Source organism: Chiloscyllium punctatum, chromosome 25, assembly GCF_047496795.1.
Source record: "Chiloscyllium punctatum isolate Juve2018m chromosome 25, sChiPun1.3, whole genome shotgun sequence".
Classification (NCBI taxonomy): Eukaryota; Metazoa; Chordata; class Chondrichthyes; order Orectolobiformes; family Hemiscylliidae; genus Chiloscyllium; species Chiloscyllium punctatum.
The window spans coordinates 65,364,637-65,390,202 of record NC_092763.1 but is presented as its reverse complement, the minus strand read 5'-3'; the positions used below and the strand labels follow the sequence as shown (position 1 = coordinate 65,390,202).

The following is a 25,566-nucleotide window of genomic DNA, read 5'->3' as shown; positions in this document are numbered from 1 at the left end:
CTGCAGACATGAGTTCCAGATCCCCTACTTGCAGCTTGGAGAATTTAAATTCAATTAAATTAATTTGGAACTGAAAGCTGGTCATTCATAATCCTAACAGATGCTGCCATACCTGTTGAGTTTCCCCAGCAATTTTTGTTTTTGTTTGTGATTACAAAACGTTAACTCTGCTTTCTAAACTATTCCCTGAAATGGTATAGCAAGACATAACATTAACATGTCTTGCCTCCATTTTCTTGAGGACAATTGAGGATGGAGATATATGCTGGTCTTAGAAGTGATGCATATTTTCATTGCACAAATACAAAAAAAAAGTGCCAGTGACTGCGGGTTAAACAGTTTGGGTGATGTGCCTGACATTATTTAGTACCTAACATTGTGTGAAAACTGTGAGTTTTTTTATTCATTAATGGGATATGGCTTGACCTGCACTTATTGCTCATCCTGATCACCCTAAGAAGGTGATGCTGAGCTACCTTACACCCACAAAGGAGGGAGTTCCAAGATTTTGACCCAGCAACAGTGAAGGAATGGCTTCTCAATGTTGAGAGCAAAACATCCAATTTTTCAATCACGTGTTGAACGCTCAGTTGAGATTCTCATGAGTGAGTGAGAAGCTTATTGGCCTTCAGTAACATCTCATTATTACTTAATCTTGTCTCATTGATATGCAGTTTCCCATTCCCCCACTCGCTGGATAGAAACTAAATGCTGAGAATACTCGATATGAACGTCAGAATAGGTATCTAATGACTCCATCTCACTGCTTGGTCCTCTGACCCTCTACCTAGAAATGCAGTGCCAACATCTCAGGACACACTCCATGCACAGTTACTAAATGCATGTCACATCCACAGACACTGACATTTGACAGATACTAGCCTCACTGCGCCCTCATGGCTCATCCCCAGTCCTTACAATATGGTTCTGCATTTTAATGCTGCATTTTGGAATGGACCAACACCTTTTGTTGCAATGCTGGTAAAGAACAGTTTGTAAGCAGGTACAGGTCATTTTATGGTGTGGACTAGGCTACATCTCAGGGATCCTTGCCTACTCTCTTAATGCTCAGTCAATTTGTGTCCACTTCGATGCTTCCAGAACAATTCTTTCTTGACTGCATACCACATGCTGCCACCTCTGGTGCTCTGTCCTCCCAATGGTCAGGACATATGGAAGGTTGCTGATGATGGAGTCTGTAACATTGTAAGGTTTGATTCCCTGACTATAACTATTGTTATCTCAGCTGACGTTATAGAATCAGACAGATTGCATGCAATTCTGGTCTCATTTCTATTGGAGTTCAGAAAAGATTTACAAGGATGTTGCCAGGATTGGAGGATTTGAGCTGTATGAAGAGGCTGAATAGGCTGGGGCATCGAAGGCTGGGGGTGACCTTATAGAGGTTTATAAAATCATGAAGGGCATGGATAGGATAAATAGACAAAGTCTTCTCCCTGGAGTGGGGGAATCCAGAACTAGAGGACAGAGTTTTAAAGATGACAAGGGAAAGACATAAAAAGGACCTGGGGGACTGTTTTCACACAGAGGGTGGTGCCTGTAGGAATGAGCTGCCAGAGGAAGTGGTACAAGCTAGTATAATTACAGCATTTAAAAGGCATCTGGATGGTTAAATGAATTGGAAGGGTTTAGAGGGATATGGGACAAGTGCTGGCAAATGGGACTAGATTGGGTTGGGATATCCAGGCACGTGGATGGGTTGGACCAAAGGGTCTGTTTCTGTGCTGTACATCTCTATGATTCTATGGTCTTTCACTGAAACCTAAACATGCAATGCTGCTGAATTGGTTTTAACTATAAAACAGATATTTGTTCTATTAAATAAATAAAACTAAAGTAAAACAAACCGATCTATCTAAATATAACAGAGTTTGAAAGATCTCAGAGCAAAATCTTACCTATTTTCAACACCATGACTTTTCAGTTACTCACAATCGAGAAATTTCCCTTTGTTATCAAATCTGTTATTTTGACTAAACTGTTTTTTCCTCAATTCTTGTCCTTTGAGTTGTGAAGTCATTTCCTTGAATCCTCACCAACTGAGATCTAAGATTTTCTCAACTTTGAATAACCAATGCAGATTTTGAACCAAACACTCCTGGTCTGGAAGTTTCACAAATTACGCACTTTCCCTGAGGTAACTTATTCCCTAATTGCACTGAACAATCTTTTTGACTAGGAGAGATTATGTTGGCATTTGATGTCAGTCAAGTCTTCTTTGAATTGTGCAAAGGTTTTCCAATCTCTGAGATTTTGTAAACTAGAATCAGTCCTTAAGTATTCTAAACCCAAAGCAAGCTAATGTCTTTCAATGCTTTCTCTCTCCTGTTGTAGACCTACACAACATAAATAAACTTCCGTTAACTATACTGGAGGCACATATTCATTTAAAATCATGGAAAGATCTACCTTGTTAATTTTTAAATTGCTGTACGAAAATAGACCAACGCTCATGTGCTATTAGTTTAAAATCCAAACTGTTAAAAGAACGATACAAGTCTACATAGATCATAATTCATCATCCTCATCACAATATATCAGACTGTTATTTGACTGGATTTCAATTTCATTTTCATTTCCTGTCCCTAGGTTGATGCCAGGTTATTTTCCCCAGTTTCATTCCTATCTTTAGGCTTTGTAATAGTTTGATACAACTGAGTGGCTTGCTGGACTATTTCAGAGTCAACCACAATGCTGTGATCTGGATGGAGTCTGATATAGACAAACCAGGTAAGGAAGGCAGATAACCTTCCATCCAGGTTCTTCGGGAACCAGATGAGTTTTTTTCACACTTTACAGTGGTTACATGGTCACCATTAGGCTAGTTATTTAATTTTAGATTTTATTACTTCATATTTCACCAGAAATTCTACACCTCATATAATGTCATCTTTGAATGATACAATATTAATATAATGCTCTTTTCTAAACATTATGAATAAATTATGTCTTTGGAAGAAAAATAAACAGCTTAGCTGGTTGTGATACAAGCCCTTCCCATCAGATCCTAATTGCCTACTCTGAATCCTACTCCTGATACATGCTGTCCTTGAGACAGTTAAAGTGGCGAAGAGCCTGTGCACAACTCCATCTGAAATGTATCTTTGCAAAGCAGACCTGGAAAGATTTGCAGTAGTTTTTATTGCGGTTCATCTCAAGTAAGACTCTGCCAAACAGGTTGTCCTCATGGATGTACTCTTAGACAAATGCCATCTGATGCTGGAGGATAAGTAACTCAGTGAAAAATTCTCTTTGATCTGCCCAAAACTGGGGGGTTCCTATACAAATTGTTATCCACAACTGAGTGATGTAGACTGGTGCATTGCAAGATCCATGAGCACATATTGAAAGACACAATAATGTTTGAATTAGAGTGGTGCTGGAAAAGCAATAATGTTTGGGACAGTTGCTGCAAGTGCTCAATTGGTCCTCCTGCTATGGTATACCACTAGAAACTGTAAAACCCTTTAGGTGATATTTTTGGCACAGAATGTATATTGGAAATATCATTTGTAATTGCAACTGCATTGAGACACTTGAAGGTGTTCAGTCTTGTTTGGAAATAAATTGAACTGCAGTTCATTTTCAATTTGAGCTAATATCAAAGGTAATTTTACAAATTTGGATGATTACAGTATATCTTTGGAAAAATATAGGAACATATAAATAAGAGTACATCTATTCTGTTTTGCCACTCAATGAGATCATTGCTGTTCTGCAACCTAATTTTTGCACCCACTTTTGTCTGATCTTCCTTAGTATCTTTGCTTAAAATGGATAAATGAATCAGATTTCAAATTAATAAATGATCTAGCAACAATTGCCAGTTGTGAAAGAATTGCTAAATTCTGCCATTCTTTGTATGTAGATTTATTACCTAAATTCATGCTTGGAAGCATGAAATACTCAGCCATGTCTCCTCATGCTAGACTATCCAACCAACAGAAATATTTTAAGCTTATCTACATAAACCTCATAATAGCTTAAAACTCTCATCAAGTTGCCACTTACACGTGTAAATTCCAGGAAATATAACCTTAGCTTGTTTAATCTCTCCACATAACTGAACGCTTGACTCCATGTTTTATTCTTATAAATCTACATCTCACTTCATCCAAGGCCAATATATCAGGCTAAATTTTACCAGAAATTATTTGTCTTTTTGGCAAGTTTCAAGGAGATATTAATCCTATTATCTTTTTTCTCACAGTATTATCTACAACTCACCTCATTAGCTATGCAACACACTCTTATGGCACCCTGCTCTTTCTATCTTCCCTCTCTCCAGAGACAAAAGTACTCCATGACCTCATAGGATTTTTGGTGTCAATGCCACTTTTAAAGCACGTCCATACACCAGGCTGACTGCTGCCACCTACAAGTTGCCCTTCATCATGAAAGTGGCAGGAGTGGAATGAAAAAGGAACATTTCTAAGGGTACAGGGGTAGTACAACTGATACTTAATTGTAACTAGAACTGCACATTCATAAATGTATTTCTATTTTCAAACCAAGTTACATATGCTATCTGTCCTTAGTGTCATCCCATCTTAGAATCCTGTTTAAGACAGTACTACGCTTTCTCCAATCGCCAGTGTAGCCTAACATTCTTTCATTGTTCAAGGTAGAAGTATGTCATATTCAAAATCCTTCAAATGGGAACAGGCAAGGACTGCTAGCTTTTCAAGCAGAAAAAACATTACAATAAATGAGCGATCACTGCTCCCAGCTCAAAACTAGAAATGGTGTCAATTAAATCATGCCTGGCTTTTTGTGCTCTGATGCTACAATGTACTAAGGTGCAGAAGGTAATGTATTTTCTTCTCAATGCCCTCTCGTCATTGGAAGAGTGCTGCTGCATTTGCAGTTCTAAAGAGTTTGTCAGCATTGCCTCTTTGCCATAACATGCAAGGATGATATACAGGGAGAAAGTGAGGTCTGCAGATGCTGGAGATCAGAGTCGAGAGTGTGGCATCCGAGGAGCAGGCGAATCGACATTTCAGGGTATAAGCCCTTCATCAGGATGATGTACACTCTGTCTCAACTGTACTGCAAGGGCACACACCATCCCCCGACACTCACACCCTGGACTGAGTCAAATATTGGGAACCATCTTCAGCAGACTTATCATCTGTTCTACAATGGCCCTGGTTGAAGAATGGGTCATGGCGAGAATGTGGTGCTGGAATGACATAGCGTGTCAGACAGCATCCAAGGAGCGGGAGAATCGACGTTTCGGGATGAGGCCCTTCATATTCTCATTCCTGATGAAGGGCCTATGCCCAAAACGTCGACTTTCCTGCTTCTCAGATGCTGCCTGTCATGCTATGTCTTTCCAGCACCACACTATTGACTCCGATCTCCAGCATCTGCAGTCCTCACTATCTCCTCCTTGAAGGATGGGTCGCATTATAAATTGCCTCAACTCTATTTGGGGTTGCATAACTCAGTCAACAGTCATAGTTGCAGAGGATAACCCTTTTCTCCCAGTAGCTATCCCTGTAAATAATACAATACTTGACAGCATAGCAGACCATTTCATACTGTGGAACTCTCACTGATACAGATGTAGTGTGTTTGCTGCTCATGTGAATGGTGCAGGTTGAGGTTGATGTAATGTGGTCCTGAAGAGCAACATGACTGATCGTACCTGAGAACTGTGACAGGCTGCCTAGCTTTGGGACTGTGCTAAACATCAAAGCAAGACAGAAGAAATGTGTGCCTTTAAGTTTTGGTTGAGGAGGCAAAGTGCAGAAAGGCAAAAAAGGCAGGACAAGATAAAGCAGGCAAATGCAGAGAAGCTGTGACCATTCACATAGACACAAAGTGAAGGGGACTAGGTGAGAAACTCTGACATACATCCTGGTCGAATCAAGAGTGCCTGTTGCTGCACTAGAGTGATAGATGGGCGGTGCGCTCTGAAGCATTGAAGTACAGAACTGTATTGTAAGTGAGTTGAAGATGTACCATAATAGCACAATAAATCTGGGGCATGTCTAATGCCAACCTCAGATTAGGGATGCAACTAGCTGTTGTCCTTGGAATGTGCCCAGAGACTTTGTGATTGGCTGAAAAATATGGATGCCCAGAGGGATGGTGTGGTGGCTCAGTGGTTATCACTGCTGCCTCACAGCTCTGGGGACCTGGGTTCAATTCCAACTTTGGTAGAATGTCTATTTGGAGTTTGCACATTCTCCTTATGTGTGTGTGGATTTTCTCTGGGTGCTCCAGTTACCTCCCACAGTTCAAAGATGTGCAGGTTAGGTGGTTAGGTTAGCAGAACAGAGTGCAGAACAGAGTATTACGGCTTTAGAGAAGGTGCAGGGAAAGACATTAACATTTGAGAGGATGGTTCAAAAGTCTGACAACAGTGGAGATGAAGCTGTTCTTGAATTTTCTACACTTTAACCCAGTCACTTTATTTCTTAATATAGTCTTTGTTAGTTTATGCTTCCATCTACTCAGCTAACAATGCTGCCAATGTTTGCAATATTGACAACCTTTAATGTGTGGCTTTCTATCCTATTATTAAGCTGTTAATAAAAATAATGAATATTTGAAGTCCCAACATAAATATTAGTGGGAAACCATTTGTAACACAATGACAATTAAAATAATTGTCAATTGTCCCTATTTAGTCTTACTTGTTGCAAAGCCAATTTCTTAATCTGGTCAATGATTTGTCTTGAATTCCATACGCTTTATCATTAGTTAACAGTCTCCAAAAACTGTATTGAATATCATCTGGAAATTCTATATACATTCCCCAGTCCACTACTGCAGCCACCTCTTTCAAACAGGTTTGTAAGCCACATTCTTACATTTTACAAATCTCTGTTGGCACTCTGATTAGCGAATCTAACCGTTTCCCAAAAACAGGAGTTGGACTATCTGGCCTATAATTTCTGAGCTTCTCCCTCTCATCATTCTTAAACGTTTAGTGGTATGTGCAAATTTCTAATCTAAAGAAGCTATTTCAAAATCCTGAGGTAGAACATCTGCAATGTTTCTGAAGACTTCCTTTGAAACCCTGCATGGAAATCAACTCATCCTGGTAATTTATCACTGTTTAGTGTCTGTATTGCCCTCAATACTGTAATTTTGCTTGTTGTAAGCTTAGGAGACTCTGTTCCTTAATTCAATATTATATTCCCTCTGCAAAGTTGCTACTCTAATTGAATTATGCATTTCAGTAACATACATTACAGGCTTTAAAAACACGCTTCAAGAACATGACTTTTGAAGACTTCCAAAAGCATTTTAGAGAGGTTGCTAGAAATGTTGATTTTGTTGTGCTGACCTGTTTATCTCACTAAGTTTAAAAATATGACCAATTTTAAGAATATGCTAGCACTTTGGAAGAGATTGCAAGGAAGGTTGACTTTGATGTGCAAACTTACTGTTTTAGTACAGAGGGATACATTTTTCATATAATATACAGCAGATATTAAAAATATACCCACATATTGGAAATCTTTGCTGGACTGCTTGATTTTATGATGCAATGTTGCTCTCTGAGTTATGCATTTTACTAATGTAAACAGCAGATTTTAAGATTATGGAGGCCTGTGATCAGCGTTGTGCAATAAAGATTCTATGACATCCAGCAAGCTAAGCACTCCTTCAGCTGTGCATACTGATACAAGACAATTATTCAGCCTGTTCAACATGTTGTTATTTTCATGAAAAATATCATCATTATCAATTATCAAGCAGCTCATATCACTGTTCTTCATTTTCTTAACATCATTTTTGTTCTACTATTCTTAGACCTTGAAAGTTTCTGTTTGCAGATTTTTTCAGTTTTGTCCCTTCATTGGCTTCATTATATCTCTTCCATTCAGCAAAATCATACATTTTGGTATGCTTCATTTTGTTTTATATTGTCTCATCATTTAAATCAATATTACTTTACTTGGGACATCACATCAATTTTTTTTTTGAACAGCAGCCACTGAACTTTTATACATTAATGAATTTCCCACACTTAGTATCTGTTGACAGTCTTTTTCTTTGCATTGAAGTCAGCCTTAACCTAAGTTTAATAGCTGTTTCAAGTTTCACTTTTTCAAAATCTATGTTGAACTCAATAATATTATCACCCTTAGTAGAGAATGTGATACACTGTTAGACCATTAATTAAATGTGGCTCATGGGAGTGTGATGTTGAGGTTGGACAAGATGTTGATGAGTCACCTTCTGGAGTACTGTGTCCAGTTTTAGTTGCCCTGTTACAGAAAGGTTAATATTAAGCTGGAAAAAGTTCAGAAAATGTTTACCGGATGTGGCCAGGAATGGAAGGCTTGAGTTACAAGGAGAGGCTGGATAGACCGGAATCTTTTTTCACTGGAGCATAAGAGGTTGAGAGGCAATCTGATAGAGGTTTTTAAAATCATGAGACATACAATAAACTGAATGGCAGGTGTTTTTTCCCAGGTTGCAGGATTTCAAGACTAGGGGGGATATTTTTAATGTGAGAAGAGAACAATTTAATAAAGGTATGAAGGGCAGCTTTTTTACAAAGAGCAGTTCGTGTGTGGAATAAACTTTCAGAGGAAGTGGCGGATATGGGTAACACTTACAATGATTAAAAGACATTTGGATTAGTAATGTTTGGAAGGAAATGGGCCAAGCACAGGCAGGTGGGACTAGTTTAGTTTTGGGAGAATGGTCAGCATGGACTGGTTGGACTGAAGGTGTTTCCGTGGTGTATGACTGTATGACCCTATGACCAAATCTAATGTGACATGCCCTTGTTGGTTCAAGAAAATTATGTTGAACATACTCTAGGACTTCATTCAAAAGGGCAAAATGGTAGCAGAGGATAAGGAACCTTAGTGGTTAGGGATGAAATTACATCAATGAATGGGAAAGATACACCTACAGGTAATTGGAGTGGAGACGTTTTGGGTAGAATTTGTTAGATAAAGGAACTGGAGTGGCAGTTGTTTAGATACCTCCTCACAGTGAAGATTGAAACAGCAGCATGCCCTTAATAGTGGATTTTAACTTGAGTATAGATTAGAATAAGCAGATAAGCACATATTAAAAGCACAGAGGTAGAATGAGTGGAGGGTATCAAGCTTCTGGGAGAGGTCATCATCAACAAGCTTTCTTGGGACTCTTCATGTGGACACACTGGTTACAAAGGTTCAACAATGTCTCTTCTTCCTCAGGCAGCTGAGGAAATTTGGCATGACGGCGAATACCCTTGCCAATTTTTGAAGGAGTGCCATCGAGAGCATTCTGTCTGGATGTATCACTACCTGGTATGGCAACTGTACTATTCAAGATTGGAGACGGTTATAGAGAGTGGTGAACTCGGCCCGGACAATCACAAAGGCCAACCTCCCATTTATAGAATCCATCCACCAGGCCCGCTGTCAAGGAAAGGCCACCAGCATTCTCAAAGATCCATTCCACCCTGGCAATGCTTTTCTACAACCTCTAGCACTCGGGATAAGTCAAAGCTTTTCACTATGCTTTGGTATACGTGACAATAAATTCAATTCAAATCTCATTCCTTTAAATCATTTAGTTTTCTGTATACCTGTAGTACCTAAATCATAATTTTTGACTATTATTCTCCACTCTTTGTTTTTTAACTGTCATTTACAGTTACCTGTACCATTGGAGCCCTCACTTACACTTACTGGAAAGAATACTTATTCACAGAATTCATAGAATTCTGACAGTGTGGAAGCAGGCCATTCAGCCCATCAAATCCACACTGACCCTCTGACGAGCATCCCACCCAAATCCGGCAACACCCCCTCCCCAACCCCCACCATGTCCCTGCATTTCCCATGGCTAATCCACCGATCCTACACATCCCTGGACACTATGGTCAACTTAGCATAATTAATCCACCTAGCCTGCACATCCCTGGACATTAAAGGCAATTTAGCTTGGTCAATCCACCTAACCTGGTCATCTTTAGACTATGGCAGGAAATCAGAGCACCTGGAGGAAACTCACACAGACACGGGAAGAACATGCAAACTCCACGTAAACAGTTGCCTAAGGGTGAATCAAGCCCGGATCCCTGGTGCTGTGAGGCAGCAGCTAACTAGTGAGCTATTGTGCCACCTTTGTGAGAGCTTTGTGTGTGAGGACAGCATCAAGTTGAAAAACATACCAGCACTTACTATTCAGGTTTTCACGTGCAGACTATCATTAGGAAACAATGGTGGATAATGTTCTGCACCCAGAATCATACACTAACAGCAATCAGCAACTTCAGGAGATAGAACTTTTCAGGAATAGGAATAGTGCCACAGTGTTAAGGGTTTAGATGAAGAGGAATTTGTTAAGTGTGTACAAAAAAAAATTTCTGATTCAATATGTGGATGTACCTACTAGAGAAGATACAAAACTTGACCTACTCTTGGGAAATAAGGCAGGGCAGTTGACCGAGGTGTCAGTGGGGGAGCAGTTTGGGGCCAGCGACCATAATTCTATTAGTTTTAAAATAGTGATGGAAAAGGATAGACCAGATCTAATAGACCAGACCAGGTATTAGGCAAGAACTTTCAAAAGCTGACTGGGGACAGATGTTTGCAGGTAAAGCGACGGCTGGAAAATGGGAAGCCTTCAGAAATGAGATGACAAGAGTTGAGGGACAGTATATTCCTGTCAGGGTGAACAGAAAGGCTGGTAGGTGCAGGAATGCTGGATGACTAAAGAAATTGAGGGTTTGGTTAAGAAAAAGAAGGAAGCATATGTCAGGTCTAGACAAGATAGATCGAAAGAAACCTTAGAAGACTATAAAGACAGTAGGAGTATACTTAAGAGGGAAATCAGGAGGGCAAAAAGGGGACATGAGATAGCTTTGGCAAATAGAGTTAAGGAGAATCCAAAGGGAATACATTAAGGACAACAGTGTAACTAGGGAGAGAATAGGGCACCTCAAAGATCAGCAAGGCAGACTTTGTGTGTAACCACAGGAGATGGGGAGATCCTAAATGAATATCTTGCATCAGTGTTTACTTTGGAAAAGAGCATGGAAGATATAGAATGTAGGAAAATAGATGGTGATAGCTTGAAAAATGTCCATATTCCAGAAGAGGAAGTGCTGGACGTCTTGAAACACATAAATGTGGATAAATCCCCACGACCTTATCAGGTTTACCCTAGAACTCTGTGGGAAGCTAGAGAAGTGATTGCTGGGCCTCTTGCTGAGATATTTGTATCATCATAGTCACAGGTGAGGTGCCGGAAGATTGGAGGTTGGCAAACGTGGTGCCACTGTTTAAGAAAGCTGGTAAGGACAAGCCAGGGAACTATAGACCAGTGAGGCTGATGTCAGTGGGGCGCAAGTTGTTGGAGGGAATACTGAGGGACAGGGTGTACATGTATTTGGAAAGGCAAGGACCGATTAGGGATAGTCAACATGGCTTTGTGCGTGGGAAATCATGTCTCACAAACTTGATTGAGTTTTTTGAAAACGTAACAAGGAGCATCGATGAGGGCAGAGTGGTGGACATGATCTATATGGACTTCAGTAAGACATTCGACAAGGTTCCCCATGGGAGACTGGTTAGCAAGGTTAGATCTCATGGAATACAGGGAGAACTAGCCATTTTGAAGTGGCTCAAAGGTAGAAGACAGAGGGTGGTGGTGGAGGGTTGTTTTCCAGACTGAATGCCTGTGACCAGTGGAGTGCCACAAGGATTGGTGCTGGGTCCACTACTTTTCGTCATTTATATAAATGATTTGGCTGTGAGCATAAGAGGGTATAGTTAGTAAGTTTGCAGGTGACACCAAACTTGGAGGTGTAGTGGACGGCAAAGAAGGCTACCTCAGATTACAACGGGATCTTGATCAGCTGGGCCAATGGGCCAAGAAGTGGCAGATGGAGTTTAATTCAGGTAAATGCGAGGTGCTCCATTTTGGGAAAACAAATCTTAGCAGGACTTATGCACTTAACCGTAAGGTCCAAGGGAGTGTTGCTGAACAAAGAGACCTTAGAATATAGGTTCATAGCTCCTTGAAAATAGAATTGCAGATAGATAGGGTAGTGAAGAAGGCGTTTGGTATGCTTTCCTTTACTGGTCAGATTATTGAGTACAGGAGTTGGGAGGTCATGTTGCGGCTGTACAGGACATTGGTTAGGCCATTGTTGGAATATTGTGGGCAATTTTGGTCTCCTTTCTATTGGAAGGATGTTGTGAAACTTGAAAGGGTTCAGAAAAGATTTACAAGGATGTTTCCAAGGTTGGAGGATTTGAGCTATAAGGAGTGGTTGAATAGGCTGGGGCTGTTTCCCCTGGAGCGTCAGAGGCTGAGGGGTGACTTTATAGAGGTTTATAAAATCATGAGGAGCATGGATAGTATGAATAGACAATATCTTTTCCCTGGAGAGGGTAAGTCCAGAACTAGAGGGCATAGGTTTAGGGTGAGAGGGAAAAGGTATAAGAGACCTAAGGGGCAACATTTTCACACAGAGGGTGGTATGTGTATGGAATGAGCTGCCAGAGGAAGTGGTGGAGGCTGGTACAATTGCAACATTAAAAGTCACCTGGATGGATATATCAATAGGATGGGTGCGGAGGGATATGGGCCAGGGGTAGGTGGGACTAGATTGGGTTGGGATATCTGGTCAGCATAGATGAATTGGACTGAAGGGTCTGTTTCCGTACTGTACATCTCTGTGACTCTATGAATGACTAATATAAAAATGGTAGTTATTCCTGATGAAGGGCTTTTGCCTGAAACATCGATTTTCCTGCTCTTCGGATGCTGTCCAACCTGCTGTGCTTTTCCAGCACCACTCTGATCTAAACATCATCAGTGAGCCTCCGGATGAAGCACTAGTGGCATGGCCCACTTTCTGTTTATGTGTTTAGGACAGAGACCTAAACAGAGATCTAAAATGGGTTAATTTTTAAAATTCACATTTCTACCTCCACAAACAGCTTGTTGCATAATAATGTAATGCTTAACACTGAGGAGCGCTTTGAGCACAACAAACTATGATGACATCACACAGACTTTGCTGGGAGAATAGCTCAGAACCTTAAAGGAGTCAGTCCTACCATTCCATGTCCTCTTTATAGTCTCTGTAGTAATGTCTATCATACCAGTATAGCTTGAATATAGTTGCTAATATGCATCTACATTAAACTATACCTTGTTAAAGACATGAGCTTACTTTTGTTTGACTAGTCAATGATTTCCTACTACATGACCAGACCAACCCTGTAGATGTTTGTCTAAAACAAGGATGTTGACAGTAAACCTACCCATGGTGAGCAAAGATGCAGATGATGTCAATGAACAAGGTGGTCTGCAATGAGAATTTTTCATACAATACACTTGACATTTCAAACCATTTTATAGTCAGTGAAGCACTTTTGAAGCTTTTACACTGATCTAATGTAGCAAACATTGCAGCTGAGTTGAGAACAATGAGCTTCTGCATGCAGTATGGTCATAATGACCGGATAATCTGTTTTTATGATGTTGCTCAAGGGATAAATATTGGTCAGGACTGTAGGGATAATTCCACTGCTCTTCTTCAAAAATAGTGCGAATGTTTATACATCATTCTGGTTTCAGACAGGTTTCAGTTCCACCCAACACTATTCCAGGCAACACTAATGAAATTATAGTCTGGACAATCACCTGATGAAGGAGTGGCGCTCCGAAAGCGAGTGTTTCCAAATAAACCTGTTGGACTATAACCTGGTGTTGTGTGATTTTTAACTGAAATCATGGTGTTCCCTCGGTTGTTGTCTGAGAATATCAGCCTTTAGTTTTACAGTGAGGTGAAATCCTTTTGGCAGCAATTTGCTGCACTCTGCAAGTGCTGCATGAAATGTGTGACGGAAGTGAATTTGATGGTAACTTTCACAAGAAAGTAGGATATATAGTTGAAACAGAAATGAGGATGTGGTGGATGTGGGCACCGTTACAATGTTTAAAAGACAATTGAATTAAGTACGTAAATAGGAAAAATTTGGAAGGATATGGGCCAGGAACAGGCAGGTGGCACTAGCTTAGTTTGGGATTATGATCGATGTTCATTGGTTGGACTGAAGGGTCTGTTTCCGTGGTGTATGACTCTATGAGCAGAGCTATGGGAAAAGATTAGGGTAATGGGACTATTAGGTAGCCTCTTCAAAAAGCACCAATAACCATAATGGGCTGAATAGTGACATTCAGTGGTGAGTACTTCATGATTCTGAGATGTCTGTTACAAGGCTGCATTGCCAGTTATCTTTATCCCCATGCTCGGTAAAAACAATGACTGCAGATGCTGGAAACCAGATTCTGTATTAGTGGTGCTGGAAGAGCACAGCAGTTCAGGCAGCATCCGAGGAGCAGTAAACTCGACGTTTCGGGCAAAAGCCCTTCATCAGGAAGGGCCATGTTTGTCTAATCTCTAGTTATCCTCTGGATCAATTGCCTGACACCTTTATGAGGATTGGTGGGGAAGAGAAGTGGAGAAGGAAACAGTAGCCGTGGCTTTGTGTCATATTCAGGTTCTTTTGCAACATACAGAAACGTCAAACCTGAACACTGTGGAAAACACGTGAAATGAAACGGAGTGTAGATTCAAGGCACAGGAAACAGTACATCTGAATAGAAAAAAAAAGGAGCGAGGGTGGAGGAAATTGATCAACTGCGGAGACCACAGAAGAGAACGGTTGCAAACAGGTCTACTGTGAGATGGAAGTAAAAATGCCTCGTGTTTAAGAGTCTGCTGAAGTTTCACAGCAATCTCAAAATGGCAAGACAGTACTCATTGAAAAGACAAATACTATCACAGCGGATTTACTGGATTTGCCTGATTGTTTTAAACAATGTGGCGCTCAACGTAGAGGCAAACGGTGAGTCTTTAACACGATTTCTATTTTGTATTTTAAGATAGCAGGAAGGAAACATTTTGAAGCACGTATTTACCACTACCCCATTCAGATCAAGACTCTCTGTTTACGTTATTTGAAATACGTAGTTGAAAAATATATTTGTCTTTCATATCACTTAAATTTTGTTTCAATTAAATGAGGGATGTCTTCAGATGTGGTGTTCCTGTCTCTGAACCAGAAACTCCAGTTCAAGTCCCACTCGAGGATTTGATGGCTAAGTCAGGCATCTAAACAAGCTGAGGACTTGTAAATCCTTCCAGTGGCAAGAGGGGGAAGATCTTCCTGGTCAGCAATTTGAGGGGACTGAAGTTGGAGCCTCCGTGTCACTATTCCTGGCTCGGGATAATAACCTGCATGGGAAAGTGCGCGTGGGACTTACAAGTTGGGCTACTTGGGGCGAGGGAAGGGGCATGTTGGCTCAGTGTGGATCAAATTGGTGCCAATAGGTGGTGTCGGTTCTGGCTGGGATGCATTTGAGTCCCGCGCCCTTGACTTATCCATGGTTGATGCTGCGGCACTGTGGGTCAGACCTTCCATCAGGAAAAGAATGAAAGGTGCTAAAAGATTCTTGCCCATAGTTTGATTTTCATTTGAAATCAAAATGCTGATCTTCATCAACATTAGGGTCAAATCTGTCACATGGAGTAATATTTCAAATCTTCTTTAAATGAACCAGAACAACAGAAAATATTTCTTGTGTTCTTGTACTTGTGTGTCTCTCCTCTTATAAATGTTGTATAAAAATGTAATATCATATAAAATCCAAATAGCTAATTTGGAATTAGAAGGACCTTTTAAAACCTAAATTAATCACTGCCTCAAATGCCAAGGAACGAAAATAATCTTGTACTTACAGGAAATAATATGGCAGGGTGCAGCCAACTGATAAGAATGCTTAAGGTATCTGACTGGATGGGAAAATCCCAAACTATATTCAATTCATTAAATCATTTGAACTATTTAATCCAAAAAAGTTGATTGTGCAATTTATTTAGTTTACAGCCTGGACTATTTCTTTATTTGCACTGCAGTAATGTGCAAGGCATTATTTACTGATATCCCTAGTTGGATTGTGGACATGAGAAGTTACCATGTACAGCCATGTGTGGGGCAAACTGATTAGGGGTAACAAGTTTCCTTTCTTTCAGTAAACTAATTGAAGTTCAACAGATTTATTCTTCCTTCCCCACTTTGTGGTAATCACTGGCAACTTTGATAAATTCACTTTTACAACCTCCACCGTAGAAATTGTACTAAATGGATTATTGGTGTATCACCATTAACATTGGACTACTGAATGAACAGGTCAATAATCAGAATTTATCCTAACAAGTTGAAAGCAATAAATCATGAACTAACATGTATAGAGAATTATGAAGTTGAATATCGCAGCTGATATTTTATTGTCACTCTGTAATAGTTTTGTGTGTAATCCACTAGATAGGAATGCAATGCAAGTGTGTATTCTATGAAACTGTGTGCTGAATATAAATCTATATTCAACTTAAAGATACTGGGAGTAAACCATACAAATCTAACAAGTGCCATCCTGTGCTGAGTTAGCTGTTCTTAACTGGAGAGTGAATTGAACCCTGTAACTGTCCCTGAAGAGACTGGCAAATTAGAATAGACAAGGAGTACAGTGATTTCTGCTTTTTGGTAAAGATTGAAAAACCATTCCTTTTTGAGGGTATAATTGTTAGCTGATCGGAAGACCTTAGGATATAATTTAAACTCGTGGAACTAAATTGTTTTAATGTGCTAGTTAGACAAACGATCATGCGTGGCCAGTTGTTATTAAGGCTTAAGAATAGGAGGCTTGACAAACACAGGAAATATCCTTCAGCTCAAGTTTCCACCAGTTGTTAAATGACACTTTCTTAATGTGAGTCACACAACTGAGAACGTTATACTGAATAAGAAGATTGAAGTTTTATAGGTAAGTGGCCAGCAATTGAGAGGTTCGCTTCACTTCTTCATTCTGCAGTCAAATGTTTGATATTTCTAAAGATCAGGGACAATACGTAGAAGAGACCAGATTTCTTAAAACAAAATCAAAAATGGCCAGTTGCTTCCAGCATGACCTTGAAAGGCCAAATTATCTCCTTCTGTACCACAATGTCTCTCTGATTTCATCATTTAACAGCCTGACTAGGCTAACCAGAACTAAAGCCAGTTGTTCTGGTTGCGTCAAAAGGTCCAAGATCAATATCTCTTTGTCATCCCAGAATGTTTGCTTCATTGTTATACCTGAGGCTACAGAAGAGCTTTGTGTACATGAATTAAGACAGAGATTAATTTATTTGTAGGTTGGAATTGACCCATATGTCTCAGAAGATGGAGTTGAATATGTCTACTTGTACAGGAATTGCCAAGTTGCCACCACTTTTCAAACACACTAACGAAACCAGACATGCTTGCTACTCCATATTCTCTTCCAGGTTCAATTAGTATTTTTTATTGAATCCCTACAGTGTGGAAACAAGTCATCTGGTCCAATACGTCCACACCAATCCTCCGAAGAGCATCCCACCCAAAACCATTCACCTACATTTATCCCTGACTAATGCAGATAACCTACACATCCCTGGACACTATGGGCAATTTAGCATGGCCAATTCACCCAATTTGCATGTCATTGGATTGTGGGAGAAAACCGGAGCACCCGAACGAAACCCACACAGACACAGGAGAATGTGCAAACTCCACACAGACAATCGCCCGAGGTTGGAATTGAACCCGGGTCCCTGGCGCTGTGAGGCAGCAGTGCTAACCACTGAGCCACCGTACTGCGCCAATTAGTATTGTGGTATATCAATTTGCTGATTCTTAACTCAGTCTGATTCTGCGCCAAAATTAAGGCTCGGAGACAATGCAAGCAAGTAAACATCAATTGGTACAGTGCTTGTTATACAGCTGTTTTCATCACACTTTACATTTATTATAAAATTCAATTTAATATTCTAACACAAACCTCTACAATTAAACTTACATTCTAGTCAATGTAAGACATTATTCTGATAACATAAGACCATAAGATGTAGGAGCAGAATTCAACCATCTATCTCATCGAGTTTGCTCCGCCATTCGATCATGCCTGATATGTTACTCAACCCCATCCTCCTGCCTTCCCCCTGTAACCTTTGATCCCTTTACTAATCAAGAGCCTATCTCTGTCATAAAGACATTCAACAACAGTTTTCAACTACTTTGTTTTTTCTAACGTTCTCCAACAAGTTCAGTTAATATACATTAGCGCTTAATGTCATTTCAGTCAGAATGGTATTTCTGAGAATTTCTAATCTTGCGTAATAATCCAGTGAATTGTATTAAAGAACCCTTTCGTTTTAGTCAGTAAAAACACCAGATATTAGTAGGTCATGTACGTCAATAGAAAGCCTCTGCTGAGTTAGCTGGTTCTAATGTTCAGGAAGCACTAAATGATGTAACAATTGGCCTGATCCCTCTTAACTAAAGAGGGATAAATAGAAAACAGTCCCTCCCTCGCTCCCCATCCCTCCTTCATCTTGATGGTCTGCAGCGCATTTAGTACGTTTTGTACATAAATTAATCAATTGAAAAACACGGTTGGCTTACTGGTGATAGTCAATAGGTGGAGAGAAAATACCACGGCGATTTGGCAATGGAAAGTGTGACCATTCAGTTATGTGTAAGAATACTTCGGGATACAGAGAAAATAAAAATAAAAATAAATAAAAAACATTTCCACTTCTACTCAGGACAGGGATAGAATTGGACCTGACATTTCTGAATAGCTTTCTGACAAATGTCATTTAGGCAAGCATATTAAAAATTCCTGCCTGCACACTGCACTAGATAATTGTCACCACCTACTAACATAAACTTCAGCATTGTTCAGCATTCTCAGAAGAGGGAAGGAGAAAGTGAGCAAAGCAAGTTTTCACCAGGATGCTGCACTTAAACTCTTATAAAGAGATTGCACTATTTGGAACTGATCAACTGTTTGCTGTTTTCTCAATAAAGTTGCAGCTGAATTTGCTGCAATCACTTTTCAGTAAAATTGTCATTGAACATTATCCGCATGGCGTATACCTCCAATCAATGTCCAAGGTAAAAACTAATGCTGCTAGAAAGACTGAATCTAAATTGAATAAAATTGACTGTAGCCGTAGTGACAGAATCACAAGCCTAGAAACTGATAACAGGCATAAAATATTCTGCACATGAAGTGCGTCATAGAGATGCACAGCATGGAAACAGTCTTCAGTCCAACCCATCCATGATGACTAGATATCCTAAATTAATATAGTCCCATTTGCCAGCACTTGGTCTCTGTCCCTCTAAACCCTTCCTATTCATATACCCATCCAGATGTCTTTTAAATATTGTAATTGTACCTCCTCCACTACTCTCTCTGGCAGTTTATTCTATACACGCACCACCCTCTGTGTGAAAAAGTTGCCCCTTAGGAGCCTTTTAGATCATTTCCCTCTCTCCTTAAAGCTATGCCCTCTAGCTTTGGAATCCACCATATCCATGGCCCCTCCTGATTTTATAAACCTCTACAAAGTCAGCCTTCAGCCTCTGATGCTCCAGGAAAAATAGCCCTAGCCTATTTAACCTCTCCCTATTGCTCAAACCTTCCAACACTGGCAATATCCTTGCAAATCCTTTCTGAACCCTTTCAAGTTTAACAACATCTTTATTATATCAAGGAGACCAGAACTGAATGCAATATTCCAAAAATGGCCTAACCAATGTCCCGTACAGCCGCAATATGACCTCCTATACTCAATGCATGATATTAGTGAAGTCAGAAAGGGGCATCCAGGCATTTCAAGAGGTGACCTTTGTATGTAGGCAAATTAGATGGAAAGAAATAAAAGCAGAAATTGCTGGAAAAACTCTGCAACTCTGGCAACATCAGTGGAGAGAAAGCGGGGTTAATGTTTCAGACCCAGTGACCTCCTTCAGGACAGGGTCACTGGGCCCAGAACATCTGGGCAGCTCTGTGATTAGCACTGCTGCCTTATAGCACCAGTGACCTGGGTTCAATTACAGCCTCTGTGTAGAGTTTGCATGTTCTCCAAGTGTCCGCGTAGGTTTGCTCGGGATGTTCTGATTTCCTCCCACAGACCAAAGATGTGCTGGTTAGGTGGATCTGCTGTGATAAATTACCCTGCAATGTCCAAGGATCTGCAGGCTAGATGGATTAGCCATGGTAAATGTGGGGTTACAGGGATATTCTGGGTGGGATGCTCATCAGCGGGTCACTGCAGATTTGATGGGCTGTGGCCTATTTTTGCACGTGGGGATTCTATGACGCTGCCAGACCTGCTGAGTTTTTCCAGCAATATCTGTTTTTGTTTCTGATTTTGAGCATCTAAGTTCTTTAGTTTTCCTTTCTTGTTCAAGAGTATTCAAGACAATTATATTTCTATGTGCAGCATGGTCAGTGGACAGCTGAAGGCTGACACCAAAATGGAATGTTTAAAATAAACTGTGTGAATGTCATTGCTATCTCCTGCTCTTCTCTGGATATCTAATTGGTTTCTGTTGAGGTCTGAGGTCCAGTCTAAACTGCTCATCTCCAGTTTGTGATCAGGAAATTAGCCATTCTTCAACAAACTGGTCACACACACTCTCTATTTTTGGTTGGTTTTATTTGACCATTGTTCTCCTTTATTTATGTATTTTACTGCAGCAAAACAGGACACACCACTGTAGCTTCAACTGACTGCTGACCACTAGTCTTATGTATTAGGCCAGTTCAACTGACCAGATCAATTAAATAGATCAATTAAAAGTAAAATACTGCAGGTGCTGGAAATCTGAAACATACAGAGAATGCTGGAGAAACTCAGCAGATCTGGCAACATCTGTCGAGAAAGAAACAAAATTAACGTTTTGAGACCAGTGTGACTCTTCTTCACTGAAGAACAATTAATTAGATAATTTGAACTAAAAGATTTATTAATTTAAACAGTTAGAAATGATTTAACATGAGCAACATAACATGGGGAACTAGTTGCAATTTGATGAGCATGTGCAATTGGCAGAAGCTCAGAATTCTGATATAACAGGGGCCTACAGAGTTTCTTAAATTTGTTCAGGGGACATGGGCATCGCTGAGTGGGCTAACATTTGTTGCCCAACCCTTGTGGTCTCTGAGAAGGTGGTGGTGAGCTGCTTCCTTGGATTGCTGAAGTCCTTGTGCTATAGATAACCCCACAATGCCATTAGGGAGTGAGTTTTAGGATCTTGACCCAGCAACAGTGAAGGAATGGCACTATATTTCCAAGTCAGAATGATGCCTGCCTTGAACAGGAACTTGCAGTTTTCCATATACCTGCTGTCTTTGTCCTTCCAGTTGGAAGTGATCATGGGTTTGGAAGGCCCTGTCTAAGAAGCAGCAGGAACACAGATGAATTTCTGCAGTGCATCTTGTAGATGCTACACACTGCTGTTACTGAGCATCAGTTGGAGGGAGTGGATGCTTGTAGATGTGATGCCAATCAAGTGGGATGTTTTGTCCTGGATGGTAACAAGCTTCTTGAATGTAGTTGGAGCTGCACCCATCCAAGCAAACAGGAAGTATTCCATTGCTCTCTAGGCTTATACCTTGTAAATGATGGACAGCTTTGGGATTTAGAAAGTTACTTGGTGCAGAATTCCTAGCCTCTGACTTGCTTTTGTAGCCACTGTATTTATATGGCTCGTCCTAATTCCTCTGGCCAATGTTAACAACCAGGAGAAGTCAATGATATTCATGTCATTGAATGTTAGGAGACAATAGTTAGATTCTCTCCTGTCAGAGGTGATCATTACCTGGCAATTGTGTGGCGTTAATGTTACTTGCCATTTTTCAACCCGAGCTTGGATATTGACCATATCTTGTGGCATTTGATCTCAGACTGTTTCAATATCTGTGGTGTTGTGAATGGTGCAGAACATTATACAATCATCAGCAGCCAAACCCACTTCTTATGATGGAGGGAAGTTCACTGAAGGGGCAGCTGAAGATGTTTGGGCCTAGGACATTGCACTGAGTCCCCTTGTGGTGTAGTGGTAGTATCCCTATCTCTGAACCAGGAGACCAGCATTCAAGTCCCACCTCCTCCAGAGGTGTGCAACAACATTTCTGATTGGTTAGAAAATATCTAGTCTGTGTTTCCTGCAGAGTTGAAATGTTATTTGAAACAGCAGAAAAAATGACAGAAACTACTTATGGGCTTAACTCATCTATGCGGAAAATTCCACTCCTCTTCTGGGTACTTCATTTAATTCAGTGAGTTTCTTGTTATCTGGACAGAGATCTTACAGAGCCTCGACACCAATAATCAGTTAGTGCACTCAGCAAACTGACAGAATGTAAATCGAAACTACACATGTGTGTAATTTGGAATGGCATCTTATTGAGGGGGTGGATCTCATCAGCTGCAGAGCCTGCTGCATCACATGCCAGTCAGGCATTGATGAGGTCTCCAGCAGCACTTCACCTGGAAGTAAAACTTTGGGAGAAGATGTCCCACTCAACAATAGAGTCTTGCATTCAGCTTCACCAGGAAAGAGGCTGTGGCTGCTGCTGAAAGAGCACCGAGCACATCGGAGAATCCAGGCACAAGATAAATGATTTATATGGGTGGTAGGTTTCCGGGATTGTGGGTTGCAGGAAAATTAGGGTGTGCAAGGTGTCTGAAGCAAGGCCAAGGCGTATCTCTAAGCACTTCCTGTCCTTTGGCCTGTCCCTCAATCAGATATTGACTGCCTTTGATGGAGCGATCACCCACCCACCCATCCACCTCCACCCACTCTCTCAAAATATGACTGATTGACCTGTCAGGCAGACCGAACGGCGGTGAACTTGCTTTTAATTTGGTTACTCTGAGCAATGCGGTGCCCTTCCTGCCTCCACCTTCAACACCTATGGATAGGAAAATGAGGCTCTTTTCATGAAACTAGAAAGTGGCGTTTGTAACTGCAATCATTTAAAAATGTGATTTCCAGATTGCAAGGGATCATTGTTGCAGACAAGTGCATTTTTCAGTTATATCTTTGATGGTATGGTCAAACGCTGGAAATACAAAATAGGTTCATCAGCAGCAGAAAAGGTGCATAACCTACTTCAGATTAGAAACTGGACAATCAGTAAGCTCTTCGTAGGATGGAAGAATGGGAGCAAAAAATAAAAAGGTGAACTGATGCTTAAACGGCAAACTCTCGAGCCACCCAACTCCACCTGGAAGTCACATTTTTAAATGACCTCTGTTTTATTGCATTGGGATTATGTTGCCCTAGTAACTGGAATCGGTTATCTTTTCCTCTTTAAAGTAATGATTTTGTTTCTGGGCCCAGAAATATCACACTAATATTCAAATTATGTGGATTATTATAGGAAAATGTGGAACTGAAATAATCCAGAATTATATAGCTGTGCATTAAAGTTTCAATATTCTTTATGACTTTTTGCTTGCTCTTTCCATAGAATTCTCTCCTTTGGCTTGTAATAGGGGTGTGGACATGTGACTGAATACTCAATAGTCCACACTCCATCAAATATAAAACTTTTTTTAAAAAATGAAGTATTTGTTTAGTCTAGATTTGGGACAGAAGCTTGCCGGAGGTTTGTCATGATGTAGAAATCATTACTCTGGGTTAATACTGGATTAATTCAATTTAAAATTAACTTTTGGACCTGAATTTAGAGCCATATAATGACAGAAAAGCACTGACAAATAAAGGAAAGCATACCAATCGCCTTCTTCACTATCCTACCTATCTGCGACTTCACTTTCAAGGAGCTATGAATCTGCACGCCAAGGACTCTTTGTTCAGCAACAGCTCCCAGGACCTTAACATGAAATGTCTAAGTCCTGCTCTGATTCGCCTTTCCAAAATGCAGCATCTCATATTTATCTAAATTAAACTCCATCTCCCTTGGCCCATATGATCAAAATCTGGTTGCACTCTGATGTAACCTTCTTCACTGTCCACTACACCTCTAATTTTGGTGTCATCTACAAATTTACTAAGTATACCTCCTATTTTCACATCTAAATCATTTATATAAATGACAAAAAGCAGTGGACCCAGCACCAATCCTTGTGGCACACCACTGGTCACAGGCCTCCAGTCTGAAAAGCAATCCTCAACCACCACCTTTTGTCTTCTATCTTCAAGTCAGTTTTGTATCCAAATGGCTCGTTCTCCCTGTATTCCATGAGATCTAACCTTGCTAATCAGTCTCCCATGTCAAACGCCTTATGAAGTCCATATAGATCACATCCATATCAATCCTCTTCGTTACTTCTTCAAAAGATTCACTAAGCTCGTGGGATATTATTTCCCATGCAGGAAGCCATGTTGACTATCCCTAATCAGTCCTTGCCTTTCGAAATGCATGTAAATCCTGTCCCTCGGGATTCCCTCCAACAACTTGCCTACCATCGATGTCAGTCTCACCGGTCTATAGTTCCCTGGCTTTTCCTTACCATCTTTCTTAAATAGTGGCACCACATTAACCAACCTCCAGTCTTCCGGCACCTCACCTGTGGCCATCAATAATACAAATATCTCAGCAAGGGACCCAGCAATCACTTCCCTGGCTTCCCACAGAGTTCGAGGGTATATCTGATCAGGCCCTGGGGATTTACCCACATTTATGTAATTTATGACATCAATATCTCTTCCACCGTAATATGGACATTTTTCAAGATGTCACCATCTAATTCCCTACATTCTATATCTTCATGTCCTTCTCCACAGTAAACACTGATGCAAAATACTCATTTAGTATCTCCCCCATCTCCTATGGCTCCACACATTGGCTGCCTTGCTGAACTTTGAGGGGTCCTATTCTCTCTCTAGTTACCCTTTTGTCCCTAATATATTTAGGAAATCCCTTTGGATTTTCCTTAACCCTATTTGCCAAAGCTATCTTATGTTCCCTTTTTGCCCTCCTGATTTCCCTCTTAAGTATACTCCTACTGTGTTTATACTCTTCTAAGGTTTCTTTCAATATATCTATACCTGACATATGCTTCCTTCTTTTTCTTAAGAAACCCTCAATTTCTTTGGTCATCCAGCATTTCCTACACCTACCAACCTTTCTTTTCATCTTAACAGGAATATATACTGTCTCTGGACTCTCGATATCTCATTTCTGAAGGCTTCCCATTTTCCAGCTGTCACTTTACCTGCAAACATCTGCCCCCAATCAGCTTTCAAACATTTTTAGGTGAATGTGAGCATTGAAGATGCTGGAGATCAGAGTCAAGATTAGAGTGGTGCTGGAAAAGCACAGCAGTTCAGGCAGCATTCGAGGAGCAGGAAAAACAATGTTTCGTGCAGGAGCCCTTCTTTCGGAATGAAGCTGGGAGCCTCCACGGTGGAGAGATAAATGGGAGAGGGTGGGGCTGGCTAGAAGGTAGCCAAGAGTGCAATAGGTGGATGGCATTGGGGATGAAGTTGATAGGTTGGAGAGGAGGTGGAGTGGAAAGGTGGGAAGGATGATTGGCAGGTAGGACAGTCCATGAGGATGGTGCTGGGGGAAGGGGAAATGAGGAAACTGGTGAAGTCCACATTGATGCAATGGGGTTGAAGTGTTCCGAGGCGGAAGATGAGGCGTTCTTCCTCCAGGCGTCTGGTGGTGAGGGAGTGGCTGTGGAGGAGACCCAGGACCTGCATATCC

General features: G+C 40.7%; 1 protein-coding gene across 2 annotated transcripts in view; it reads left to right on the top strand.

Moving 5' to 3' along the window:
• Window positions 1-14,565: 14,565 nt before the first annotated feature.
• Window positions 14,566-25,566, top strand: part of LOC140496015 (cytokine receptor common subunit gamma-like) — a 53,864-nt gene continuing 42,863 nt past the window's right edge. For both annotated transcript variants that reach the window (XM_072595444.1, XM_072595443.1), the window contains exon 1: window positions 14,566-14,855. In XM_072595444.1, the coding sequence (XP_072451545.1) occupies window positions 14,753-14,855 (103 nt within the window). In that variant the 5' untranslated portion in view covers window positions 14,566-14,752. The remainder of the gene's footprint in view (window positions 14,856-25,566) is intronic.